At 39.9% G+C, this 14,531-nt stretch overlaps 1 protein-coding gene across 3 annotated transcripts in view; it reads left to right on the top strand.

Annotated features, from left to right (window-relative positions):
* Positions 1 to 14,531, top strand: part of KCNH1 (potassium voltage-gated channel subfamily H member 1) — a 335,068-nt gene that overhangs the window by 223,612 nt on the left and 96,925 nt on the right. For all 3 annotated transcript variants that reach the window (XM_081026796.1, XM_081026798.1, XM_081026797.1), the window contains one exon: positions 13,811 to 14,010. In XM_081026796.1, the coding sequence (XP_080882922.1) occupies positions 13,811 to 14,010 (200 nt within the window). The remainder of the gene's footprint in view (positions 1 to 13,810; positions 14,011 to 14,531) is intronic.

The raw sequence follows: 14,531 nt of genomic DNA, 5'->3' as shown, positions 1-14,531 counted from the left end.
GATTATTTGTTCTAGTTCTGTGAAAAATGCCATTGGGATTTTGATAGGCATTGCATTGAATGTATAGATTGCTTTGGGTAGCATAGACATTTTACCTATGTTAATTGTTCCTATCCATGAACATGGTATATGCTTCCATTTATTTGTATCTTCTTCGATTTCTTTCTTCGTGTTTTATAGTTTTCTGAGTACAGGTCTTTTACCTCCTTGTTAAATTTATTCCTAGGTTTTTTTTGTTTGTTTTTAATACAGTTGTAAATGGGATTGTTTTCTTAATTTATCTTTCTGACAGTTCATAATATGTGTATAAAAATGCAACCAATTTCTGAATATTAATTTTGTATCCTGCCACTTTACTGAATTCATTTATCTGTTCCAATAGTGTTTTTTGTGGAATCTTTCAGGTTCTCTCTCTATATAGTATCATGTCACCTGCAAATAATGACAGTTTTGCTTCTTTATTTCCAATTTGGATGACTTTTATTTCTTTTTCTTATCTGATTGCTGTGGCTAGGACTTCCAATACTATGTTGAATAAAAGTGGTGAATGTGGGCAGCATTGTTTTGTTTTTAATCTTAAGGAGAACACTTTTAGCTTTTTCCTACTGATATGAATTTAGCTATGGATTTGTCATATATGGCCTTTATTATGTTGAGGTATGTTCCCTGTATTCCCACTTTGCTGAGAATTTTTATTATAATGGATTCTGGATTTTGTCAAATGCTTTTTCTGCATCTATTGATGTGATCATACAATTTTTATCTTTCATTTTGTTTATGTGGTGTATGATGTTAATTGATTTACGGATATTGAATCAATCTTACATTCCAGGAATAAATCCCACTTGATCATGGTGTATGATCTTTTTAATGTATTGCTGTATTTGGTTTGCTAATATTTTGTTAAGGATTTTTGCATCTATGTTCATCAGGGATGTCGGCCTAAAATTTCTTTTTGGTAATGTGTTTGTCTGGTTTTGTAATTAGGATAATGGTGGCCTTGTAAAATGAGCTTGGGAACTTTCCCTCCTCTTGAATTTTTTGGAATAGTTTGAGAAGGATAAGTATTAATTCTTTGAATGTTTGGTAAAATTCACCTGTGAAGCCATCCAGTCCAGGACTTTTGTTTGTTGGGAGTTTTTAAATTACTGATTCAATTTCATTAGTAGCAATTTGTCGGTTCAGATTTTCTGTTTCTTCCTGATTCAGTCTTGGAAGATTGTATGTTTCTATGAATTTATCCATTTTTTCCAGATTTTCCAATATGTTGGCATATAGTTGTTTGTAATATTTTCTCATAATCCTTTGTGTGGTGTCAGTGGTTACTTTTCTTTCATTTCTGGTTTTATTTATTTGAAATTATGTATTATTTTAAATTGCTTTATTAATTATGTTGTAAAGCAAGACCTGGGTTTGCAAACCTGTAATTCTACCTGTAGCCAGGTACAACTGTAACTAAGTGGTTGTTTCTTTGCAATCAAGAACTCAGCAAGCATGAAATAAGTGAAAGTAGCGAATTATTTGGAGACCTTTTCAACCTGTGTCTGACCTTCTTGATTCATTTGCAGAAGTAATTGCCTGTGGAAATTGCTCTGCTTTTATCTGTGGTGCTATTAAAGCACTGGTGGAAATGAAGTTGCACAGGCTACATTGTTAACGTTTAGCATGGAGTGGGAACTGTTGTTTTATTTGACAAATGAGAAGCAGCTGAAAATAACCTTCTGTCTCCCCTGTAACAATTGTGCTTGTTAAGTGACTGTTCACCAACACAGCAGAGTTTCAGTATGGTACAGGAATTTATGCTATTAGCATGATAGTAAATGAGTTTTCAGGCTTTTCTTGTTATATAATAGGGAATTATGAGTGTTTTATATTCTGATTTGAGGGCACTTTCTGTGCCCAGGGCAATAGCTGTCCAGCTTGAGAAAGAATAAGGGATAGTGCTCACAGGAGATTTGGAAATGAACTGTAGTCATTTCCATCAAAGTGTCCCATGCATCAAGGTACAGCAGTCTCCATTATTTAAGGGGAATACGTTTTAAGACTTCCAGTGGATGCCTGAAACCATGTATCCAAACTCTATATAATGTATACTATATTTTTCCTATAATGTATACTATAGGAAAAAATATACTATTTTAATTCCAAAATATACTATTCCTATACATACACACCTTTTCACTTAAAGGAAGCACTTCACAGCTTCTCTTTGACAATCTGAACTACCAGCATCACTACTGTTGAACACAAGCACGACAGTTAATCTGATAGCTAGACAGCTACTAAGTAGAGCATCTACAGTGTGGATATGCTGGAGAAAGGGAGAATTCACATTCTGGGTGGGATGGAGGGGGCGGCACTAGAGTTCATCACACTGCTCAGAAAGGAGCGCAATTTAAAACTTAAGAATTGTTTATTTCTGGAATTTTCCATTTAATATTTTCAGATCGTGGTTGACCACAGAAAGTGAAACCACGGATAAGGGGGAACACTACTGTGTTGCTAACCTGTGGGGTTGCTGTCATGCGGGGTCTCTGCTCCCGCTCCCCACATAAGAACGCAGGACATGGTGAGGCCAAAAAGGAACACCCACGGAGCCATCAATAGGGGAGTCACACCACTATATTCTCGCTGGCGGCATCTGCCTCTCTGCAATCCGCTCTTGCCAGCTCAGCCACCATCTTCTTGCTGGCCCCCATTTTCTGCTAGCGTAGCCACAGCAGTTATATTAGTGTCCAATGGCTCACTGGTTACAGCTGATGGCCAACCAGCCACAGTTGATGGCCATCCAATCACAGTTGATGGCCATTTACTACCCGAGCCAGCACCCCTCCACGTGAGGCCGAGAGCCTGGAACCTGCACCCCTGGCCCTGTCCCCACAGTTGCTTTCTCATTCTCTCCTGGATTCATTGTCATTGTTCTGTCTGGTGGAGTGGGGTAGCTCCCTTCATCGTCTCTTTCTGCTTCCTCATTATGGCTCAGTATCCCTTCCCTCATCTCGCCCCATGGACTATCTGCCTCCGTGGGAGTGGAGCATTATACTTAAAACTTATTAGGGAATACTGAAGATTAGTATGGCATAAAACAGTGCTTCTCAGACTTTAAGGTGTCTCAAAATTACCTGGAGAATTTGAAAAAATACACGTTCCTGGGCCTTCTAGAAATTCTGATCCAGTAGGTCTGGAATGGGCCTGAGAATTGCATTTCTACCAAATGCCCAGGTGGTATGACGCTCCTGGTCTGCGACCTAACTTGAGAAGCCTTTGTGTGATATTGTGATTTATGAGAAACATGCTGTATTAGATCTTCACCTTTTTCCCACACAGAGCTTATAAAACCCTTGGAATTTCCTGCAATGAGAGTGAAAATTGTGTGTCTCGTTATGTAAAGGAGGTGACCTTTGGACCTCTTCCTAAGGATAGGGGCTAGTTTCCAAGGGAACCAACCATGTGATTAGAGGGTTCAACTTTCAGGTCCCGCCTCCCCCACAGAAGTGCTAGAGATGGAATTCAGTAACCAATTGCCAATGATTTAATCACTCAATGAAGTGATTGAGTATTCACTACACAGAGAAGCTTCCATAAAAACGAAAAGGATGGGGTTTGGAGAGCTTCCAGGTTGGGTTACCAGACAATTCCATGTGCCATTGTTCAGGGCACCAAACTCCATGGGTCCAGAAGCTCCTTTGTTTGGAACCTTGCCCTATGTGTCTCTCCATCTGGCTGTTGATAAAGAATGTCTTTAACATCCTTTGTAATAAACCAGTAATCCTATTGAGTAAACAGGTTTTCTGAGTTCTGTGAGCCACTCTAGCAAATTAATTGAACCCAAGGAGGGGGTTGTGGGAACCTCTGATTTATAGGCAGTTGGTCAGAAGCACAAGTAACAACTTGGACTTACGATTGACAGCTGAAGTAGAGGGCAGTCTGTGGGACTGAGCCCTTCGCTTGTGGAATCTGATGCTATCAGAATTGAGTTGAACTGTAGGGCACCCAGGTGGTGTTGGAGAATGATGGTGGTGTGTAGGGAAACTCCATCCATGTTGATTTGGGTCCAGAATTCTTACCTTGTATAACTGAACCTGAGCAAACCCACCTCTATGGGACAGTCTCTTCAAGAGCTACTCAATAGCATTTACTGAACACCCACTGAATGCAAAGAAACATGTTCTGAAATGACCCCACCACAATTTCTGCCCTCCAGAAAGTCTTCCATTTAAGGCAAAGCACAAGCCTACATATCATATAGTAGGATGTATCCACTCAAAGCCAAGGCTGAGGGGACTAGAATCCAGGGGTGACTGATGGATGAATATTAATACCGCTGGTTCAAGAAAGAAAACTAAGATTTATTTCAAATCTACCCAGCGAGCATTGTGGCTCACTTTTGTCATGTTAATTCATTGAATCTTCACAGAAACCCTGAGAGGTGGAGATTATCCTTTCCCTTTCATAAAGGAGGAAATGGAAGCTCTTAGGACTTGAATTAGTGGCAGGAGCAATAATTCAAACTCAGGCCTACAAAACTCAGGCAATCGTGGCAATAAGTGCCATTAGAAGTGAGGATGAAGGAGGGCTAAGAAAAAGAGGGCTGGTTGAAAATTTGTTTAAAAAGCATTTAGATCCCACCCCCTCAACCCCCCAAATATCTTCCTTCTGTGAAACTGGGTCACTACCCCCCGTCCACTCACAGAAGCCTTGTTTATTCCTAAGACAGACTCTCTGGATTGGGAGACACCAGGGACAGTGGGAGGCAGAGGTACTATATGGAAAAGGAGCTTCAGGGAAAGTTTATACACTGGCTGTTGAGACCTTCATCGTCCCTACTTGATTGCTGAATGATGCCAGTGTTCTCCAGACAGGAAATCGAGGACTTCCATGGGAACTCTGAATCGTTCAGAAAGACAATCCTAAAGTTGATGATACCATGGATTTTTCAACATCAACTCCAGAGAAGCCATCCTACTGTGAATTCTCATAGCTGACAACCCCACTTGTAGACACAAACCTTTTAATTAGTTTTCTAGAGCCCCACTCTGAAATATAAGCAGGCATCTGAGGATTGTCATATATTTCCTGATGTGAAAGGCAGTCAAACACCAATAAATGGGGAAACAAAGACCAAACATGGAGAAGAAAACTTAAAAATATATCTATTGTTGATATTCTCAGAAAATAAGAGAATATATTACATTAATGGAATATAACAGAATGCTATTAAAAAAGGAACATTTAGAGAACAAAAAAATTCATAGAAATTAGAAGTTTGATAGCAAATTAAAATTAAACAAAAGGGATAGAAGATAAAAGTTGAAGAAATCTCTCATAAAGTGACAGAAAACAGGAGAGAAAAATAAGAAAATTAGATTAGTCCAGCAGTCCAACACTTGAATAACAGAAGATCTGGGAAATAGAATGGAAAATGAAGAGGGAGGAACCATCAGAGAAATAACCCAGTAACTATGTGAGATAATGAATGTTAACTTATTGTGATACTCATTTCTCAACATATACACATATCAAATCATTGTGTTATACATTTTAATACAATGTTATGTGTCAATTATATATCAGTACAACTGGGGGGGGGGGAATGGACCAAGATCTTTTACTAATATAACTTTGAAAGTCTTCATTTTTAAGAATTCTCTTTTCAATTATTAATGTTTTCCCCTGATTTATCTTCTTCCTCAATAGTTATTTCCTCTATGTATTCATTCAGCTCATGCCTTTTGACCCTTTTCTTTTTCTATATTTGGCATTAAAGAGGGGAAGGGGAAAGATGTCAGAGAGTCAATGCGGCTATATCCATATCAACCATATCAACCTGTCTTCCATGATCATGCCCCATCATTGCTGAATGGAGTTCTAGATGAGAGCCTAACAAAGGTCTAATGACCTTTTGCTAGGAATTAAGAGTACAGAAACATAGGTTTGAGGGTAGAGTCTTTTTTAAATTCAATTTTAATACATCATCTGGAATTCTGCATAGAACAAAGTCAGTTTGGATAGACCCATAAATTACCAACAGAGAGCAATGATTTTTTTCACTGTTATAAAAAGGAAAAAGACTCATTTTAGTCTTTTATTTACCTCTAGGCTTTCATCCACCTGCAGAACTGGCCATTTATTTATTTTTTAAAAACTTTTTTAGCCTTCCCAAGTTTAGAAGTAAACCATGCTCTACAAGGTTATTAGAAGTTGGGGTGCATTTTCCAACAGAAATGATTTTATGAATAATGAGCAGCTTCCTAAAGGAACCACACATCTATTTAATCCACCGAATATTAAAAGTATGCTGGTGAGGTTCTAACAGCTCTGTAGAAGTTGGGTCCTAGAATGCCTGAAGTACCTTGCTAACATGGGAATGGGTTTTCCCCTTCGTCACTTCCCTTTGGTCGGAGGCATATTAGGTGGCATTCCAATATGGAATGCCTCCATATTAGGAGGCATTCCAGCTTCTGGAATCTGGAATACATGTTCCAAAGGGACAGAGATGAGAGAGGGGAAAGGAGTATGGCTGATGGCTCTAGAGACTGGGGAGCTAAGGAGGATGGGGAGCTAGAGATAGTTAAGGCTAAGCATAGAATAACCAGGGATTTAGGACCTGTGGCCTGTTAAACATACTTATTTCCAAACCCTTTCCTTGAGTGTCTCTTTTTTGTCCCACCAAACATCCTAGGGGTTGAGCTATCTACTTCCTTTTCTATTGCCTTTAGTTTGTTGCTTTTGACTAGGGTTTTGCTCCGTCCTGGGTTCGTAGAATAGAACAAGTCTCTCAATTTCCCTTCTCCCTTGCCTTTTGAGAAAGTGTGAAGAATTTATTTCAAGTGATAAAAGCTGACTAGAAATAAAAAATGTCCTTATTATGCTTATTCTTCCCTTACCCCACTCTGATCTGCTGGAGATGTAGGGGGGTGGGAGGGTTGAGAGGAGAGAGAGGAAGAGAGAGAGAAAGGGAGATAATTTCCTTGAGATGAAGGAGATAAATTTCCAGATTGAAAGGATTTATTGAAAGCCTACTACAATGGATAAAAACAGAACGACAGCAAAAGGTACATTATTATGAAGTTTTAGAATATTGTGGAAAAAGAGTTTCTAGAGAGAAAAAAAAAGTTTCATTTCTAAGGATGAAGGATCTGAATGCTTTTCACTTCTCAACAGTAAGAGAAGACAGTGGAGAAATGCTTCCAAAATTCTGAGAGAAATGATTTCTAATCTAGAATTTTACACCCAGCCAAGCTATTGAGTATAAGAGTAAACATTAGGTCTCAAAAATTTTGTTCCCATATACCCTTTCTCAGAAAGCTATTAAAGGATGTCTTCTACCATCAAAAAGGAGTAAACCAAGAGGGTGGAAGACATGAGATTTAGGAATCCATCGGGGATCTAACCCAAATACTAAGTAATGTGACTTCCCAGGAATGCCAGGGCAGAGACTTCCATACATGCATAGCTGGCAATGAAACAGTTTAGAACTCTCCAGGAGAGACTTTTTCATTGTAGTGCAATTGATAGGCTAAGTAATATTTTTCATATTTTAAAAAGAGACATTTTCCTATGGGAGAGTTTGGAGTCAAATTAGTGATAAGAAGGGGTGGCTGGATGACTCAGTTGGTTAGAACCTGAGTTCTCAGCAGCAGGGTTGCCAGTTCAATCCCCCCATGGGATGGTGGGCTGCTCCCCCTGCAACTAAAGACTGAAAACAGCAACTGGACTTGGAGCTGAGCTGCGCCCTCCACAACTAGATTGAAGGACAACGACTTGGAGCTGATGGGCCCGGGAGAGACTGTTCCCCAATATTCCCCAATAAAATTAAAGAAGACAAAATTAGTGATAAGTAAACTAAGCCAATGAAAAGATGAAGACCATTAATAGCTATAAGGGAAACACTGCACAAAAGGAAAAGTAGCCATAGTATAATATACAACTTAGCTGTGATGCTCTTTATTTAGTTATAATACTACAAACACAGATAATCATCTAACCAAAATGACAATATGAATTTATTGGGAGGATGGGGCAATGGGAAAAAGTGTGGGATGTGCATGTGACATTGGAGGTGAGGAGGGAAAAAGAGCTAAATTCTCAGAGGGCAATGGATAACGCCTAAAACTGAAATATCAGAATACATGGTGATTTGAGCATGACACTTAAATATGGAGATCATTAGTAAAACAATCAGCTAATACAATGGAAAGTGGGTTCTTCTGTAGAACAGGAAATTGGGTGAAAAGAAAAAGGGCCTAGGGGATTAAAGATTTTTAAAAATGTCTTGAACTATTTACACTATGTGCATGTATAATGCATACAAAAATAAACACTAAATTTAAAAAAGAGAGTCAAAAACTTTTGCCATCTTTCCCCCCACCCCAATTCCATACAGCAATTTCTAATTAAGAGCCAGAAAATACTATCTTGTTGTTCTTTAGGTGAGACCCAGAACTCTGGCTATGATACAATATTAGCTGTAAACCACACATATAAAAAAAGAAACCTCTTATCCTAAACAGCATTTTACCTTGGGGTTGAGAGAAGTCTCCTTACTTCTTTTCCAAAATGGAAGGACCCAACTAATCCACACTTAGAGTCAGCCAAGGCATTCTCTGCACCGTGAGGTTTAGTCGTGACAGTGACTTTACTACTGTCTTCCTCCCTTCCTTTCCCCATCACACTCAAATACCTATTCAGATGATAGCTGGACTTATATGTCTTCTCTCCCAGTTGAGTTGTGAGTATTTAAGGGCATGATGCTTTACATATATCAATAAATAAAATGTATCCATGAAAAACATATAACCCCACTTCATATAAAATTAAGGAGGGGGCACTGGGAACAGAATTATCCACTTTTAATAATACTAAAATTGCATAATAGTAATATGTCGCATCCAGCGCAACATGGGCAGTGAGAGAACCAGAAGGGGCGTTGAAGGGTTAAGAAAGAAACAGAAGTCAAAAAATTTATGCACTGGGGGGCAAGGGTCTCACAGCCTCAATGGACTGAGAGCCCCAAATCGGGCCACCTTGTGGCTTTTATTGATGTTCACACCAGGAAGTAACATTGTTTTCTCCACGGTCTGTGAATTTCATACATTATACTAGGAAACTGATTCAAACCAATCACCTTTGCTTGCAAGAAGCCAGAACCAAAAGTCCCAGGATGTCTTAGTAATTGTTGTATGTACCTCCCCAAGGGACAAACCTTTATGCTGAAACTTACTGATATGAATAGATGGAGAACTGATGTTATCACATCACTGAATCTCTTCCCAAGCAGGTTGTGGGAAGGAATATAGCCACAGAGGCAGAAGCTCTCCTTAGCCGGGGGAAGGTGGGGGTCTATGCCCACCTCTATCGACCCCGTGAGTTCTCCAGATGGCCCCCTATGTGCCTGTGCCTGTCTTAGGTTGTTCCTCCCTTGAGGAATCTTACCCGTCATTGACTAACCAGCCATCCTCTGGGACTAAACAGGGAGACATAAGGTGCAAGCACAAAGGTGAAGCAAAGTCCCTGAAAGGATCCGTCTCACAGACTCTTCTTTCTTTAGGGGTAGGTACAAGGGGACAGATGGGTAGGCTGCTGCATGACAACAGTAATAATAATAGAATAAGGCCCTCCTGAGGACGTTTAACCTTCCACAATGCCTCAGAACCAGGCTGGGATGGGAGCAGCCCTGGGTCATAAATGACAGATGTGGCATCAGTGCCTTCACTGTGACCAGCACACTAGTGTCTCAGACCTGCACTTGGTCCTCAGATCATTGACAAGAGAGCCATTCTTACTGCATTGATTTGGTGTAACTATTTTTTTATGCTCAAGATTAAATTAGCTTTCTGGCCGCCATCCTGAGAAAAACACCTCTACTCTTCACATGTGACCTCTGGTTCACTGTGGACCAGAAAACAGAGCTGATGCAGGACTGCCATACAGGCTTGTTGAGTGAAGGTCGGGCTCGGTGGGAAGAAGGCAGCCACCCAGGCCCAGGAGCCTGGGGAGGAGAACACTTGTGACATTGCTGGATGGAGGAGGCAGGAGCTTTGAGTCTGTTGTGTATGAGATTGTTTATGAGCTTACAAGAGCTGGTGTCTGCATTATTCAGGCTTTGACTACTTCTGCTTTTCATCTGCCTCCTTTTGTTCAGTTGACACCACAACCTGGTACCTTTCTAGAGCTGGTGGTACTTGCTGATCCTCATTTCCAATTCTCTTTCAGGTGATTTGTGTCCTCAGTTTTCCAGACAGCCATGTCCAGCACTGCTGGGCAAACTAAATTGAAGATTTCCTCCCTTACACCTAGATCCATGTCTTTATCTCTTATTTTTTGTCCTCCCTTAGTCTGTCAGCTAAGACTGAGTAAAAGAATTTGAAACAAGTGATGTGGTGTATCCACACAATGGATAATATTCATCAATGAAAAGAAACGAACTCTATATATGCAACAAAGTACAAGGATAGATATTTTGCTAAGTGGAAAAAGCCAATCTCAAAAGATCACACACTGTATCATTCTATTTATATGACATTCTTGAAATGACGTAATTATTAGAAAAGAGAAGAGCTCGGTGGCTCTGGCAGTGGTATGAGTACAAAGTGATAGCACAAGGGAGATCTCTGTGGTGACAGGACAGTTCTGCATTTTGAATGTGGTATTGGTTGCATGAATCTACACATGACAAAATGACACGGAATTAAACACATGCTTTATATCAGTGTAAATCTCCTGGATTTGATAGTGAGCCCTTGCTATATAAGATGTAGCCAATGGAGAAACTAGAGGAGGCATATACAGAATCTCTCTGTACTATCTTTATAGTTTTCTGTGAATTTATAATAATTTTTGTGGAGTTATTGTTCAATTAGTTGTAAATTCCAGGGGAGCTTTACAGAGACTCACCTCACACTGCCATTTTGATGACGTCAGAATTTATAATAATTTTAACATAACATTTTTTTCTTTTTAAAAAATGTTCGATTACAGTTAACATGCAATATTAGTTTCAGGCGTACAACATAATGATTCATTTTTTTTTTCTTAAAAAGAGGGACGAACTATTGATGCTGCAGCAGCGTGCATGAATCTCAAAGTAGTCATGCTGAGTAAAAGTAGTTATGCTAGTCAAAAAGAATACAAAAGAAAAATATAGATAAATTGGACTACCTTAAAACTAAAAACGTTTATGCTGCAAATGATACCATCAGAAAAGTGAAAAAAACAACCCACATAATTTGAGGAAGTATTTGCAAATCATATATCTATAAAGGATTTGTATCCATAATATATGAAGAATGCTTATAACTCAATAATAAAAAGACAAATGACCTAATGGAAAAATGGGCAAGAGATTTGAGTGAACATTTCTCCGAAAGAAGACATATAAATGGCCAGTAAGCACTTGAAAAGATGCTCAATTAACATCATTAGCCATCAGGGAAATGCAAATCAAAACTACAGTGAGATAGCAGTTCACATCCACTAGGATGGCAATAATAATAATAAAAAAAATGATAGTAGCAAGTGTTGATAGTATGCTGAAGACATTTGGAATTCTTTTTTTTAAATTAAAGTTTATTGGGGTGACAATTGTTAGTAAAGTTACATAGATTTCAGGTGTACAATTCTGTATTACATCATCTATAAATCCCATTGTGTGTTCACCACCCAGAGTCAGTTCTCCTTCCATCACCATATATTTGTTCCCCTTTACCCTCATCTACCACCCCCTTCTCCCCTTACCCTCTGATTGGAATTCTTATACTGTCTGAGGAGAATGTAAAATGGTCCAACTACTTTGGAAAACAGTTTGGCAGTTCCTCAAAATGTTAAACATAGAGCTACCATATGATCCAGCAATTCCACTCCCAGGTATATGCCCAAGAGAATTGAAAACATTCATATAAAAACTTGTACATGAGTATTTATTCATAATATTCATTTATGAATATTATTCATATATTCATATATGGCATTATTCATAATAGCCAAAAAGTGGAAGCAACCCAAATGACCAGGAACTAATGAATGGATAAATGAAATGTGACATATCCATACACCAGAATATTAATGAAGTATTGATACATACTACAGTATGGATAAACCCTGAAAACATCGTGTTAAATGAAAGAAGCTAGCCACAAAAGACCACGTGTTGTATGATTAAATTTATATGAAATGTCTGCAATAGTCAAATCAACAGAGAAAGAAAGTAGATTAGTGGTTGCCTAGGGCTAGGGGCTTGGGGGTGGGGTGGGGAATGACTGATAATGGGCTCAGAGTTTCTTATTGGTGAGATTGAAATATTCTAAACTTACATGTAGTGATGATTGTACAACTCTGTAAATATACTAAAAGCGATTGAATTATGTACTTCAATGGGTGCATCTATGGTATACGAATTATATCTTAATAAAGATGTTTTTAAAAAGTACATACTCTATGATTCCATTACAAAAATTATTGAAAGTGCAAGCTAACTGTGGTGACAGAAAACAACAGTGGTTGCTTGGGAACGGGAGGGTGGAGAGTAGGGAGAGGCAGGTGAGAGGAGGGGTTGATTATAAGGGACATGACAAAACTTTTGGGGTGATGGAGACATTCACTATCTTGATTGTGGTGATGGTTTTATGGGTATATATGATTAAGCTTTGATATATATAGGTATATCTATATATGTCTCTATATATGGTATCCTTTAAATATATGCAGTTTATCGTATATCACTAACTCACTTTTCTTTTTAAAGTTGGAGCAAAAACTCGTGTGGAATTCACTAATTTGACAAATGTTTATTGGGTGCTGGTATAGTGTTAGCTCCCTGGAATACAGTGACAAAGAAAAGATGTGTCCAGCCTTCGAGCAACTCATACTTTGTCAGGGCATAGGCAAAGAAAGAAACCTGTGGCTGCAACATGGGCTGTATAATATGAGCTCTGTAGACGTGTCTGGGGAGTTATGACCACCCTCATGGGGAGGTTTCCCGGAAGCGTTGGCAGTTGAGTGAGCTTAGCATTCAAGGGCAAATGGGAATTAGAGGTAGAAGGTGGGGTTTTATGAGCACCTAATGGTCCTCCTTCACAACACTAATGTAGGGGTGGCAGTAGGAGCACAGACTATGTACTTGTTACATCCCAGCGGAAATCTGAATTTATTCTCACCATGTCAAAGCCACACTTTTTCCCCAGAAGCCACGTGACAGTGGATTGTTGCATTTACATGCACCTGAACACTAAGTGCAAAGCAAAGATAGAACACCCTTCAAAAGCTCTCAGCAGACTTGTTATTATTTGTTTACGTACTTGTGATTATGTACTCAGGTCTGTCCTCCCCCGACGTTGTTTGCTGTTTGAGGGCCAGGAATGAGTGTCCCATTCACCCTAGTGGCCCCAGCAGCTAGTGTAGTGCTTGGTATTTGGCAGGGTTTGATAAAGGTTGCTTGCTGATAGGTTTGGATTTGGGCTGGCACATTTGACTGGTGGCCTCAGGCATGGCTCAAACTTTATGTGGCTTTATAAGTGAGGCAGTCCAGCTGCTCCCCACCCCCATCCCCATTGCTGTCTGTATCCCAGCTCTGGCCCAGGTTGTGTCACCTCCCGTCCACTTTAGCTGTGTCCTAGTGGCCTGGTGTTAGGAAACTCTTTCTTTGGATTCACTCCCAGAGGCTCCTGGGGTGAGGTTCTCCTGAGAAGGTCAGGACAGTCTATCATGGGGAGGGCAGCTCTGGCCATTGGCCTGCTCTGGACAAAGTGAGTATTCTTGGGCCCTGGTTCAGGGACCACTCATGTGTTGTCTCTTCTCTTCCTCCTGTCTCTAGCACTTCTCTATGCCACCATCTTTGGGAATGTGACGACCATTTTCCAACAGATGTACGCCAATACCAACAGGTACCATGAGATGCTCAATAGCGTTCGGGACTTCCTGAAACTCTACCAGGTACCGAAGGGATTGAGTGAGCGAGTCATGGATTATATCGTGTCCACCTGGTCCATGTCCAGAGGCATTGACACAGAGAAGGTAAGGAGGGCGACGAATTCACAGAAACCACTTGTCTGCCAGCTTTCCTGGGGAGACCTGAGGCTCTCCTAGGGCAGTGCTTCTCAAACCTGGCTGTGCCTCAGAATTCACCTGAGTAGTTTTGGGTTCCCAGGACCTACCTCCAGAGGTTTTGATTGCTTCCAGAACAGACTTGCTCAAAGACTAGCAATTAAGAGCCATTATTGAAGAAATGAGAAAGGCAGAGTGTGTCGTGTGTCTCCTGGAGAGGAGAGGAACTAGAAGTCTAACTGTCCAGAGCAGAATTCCCCAAGCTTGTGTGATGATAAGAATCAGGGCCACCCAGGGTAAGGTGATCAGTATGACTGATTTTCCTTTTGCCTCAGGCAAAGATGGCTCAAGATGACAAAGCACTGCTGCTGATCTTTTTTTTCAGAGATTTGGTATTTTGTTCATCATGGAATTTTTGCATGAGAGTGGACAGTTTAAAAGGAAAAACTGAACTAAATTGAACGGATCCCAACTTACAAGGAGCAATAGTC

Source organism: Rhinolophus hipposideros, assembly GCF_964194185.1.
Source record: "Rhinolophus hipposideros genome assembly, chromosome: 19".
In the NCBI taxonomy this organism is placed as follows: domain Eukaryota; kingdom Metazoa; phylum Chordata; class Mammalia; order Chiroptera; family Rhinolophidae; genus Rhinolophus; species Rhinolophus hipposideros.
Note: the sequence above shows the minus strand (reverse complement) of the source record. Positions and strands in the feature narration are given on the sequence as shown.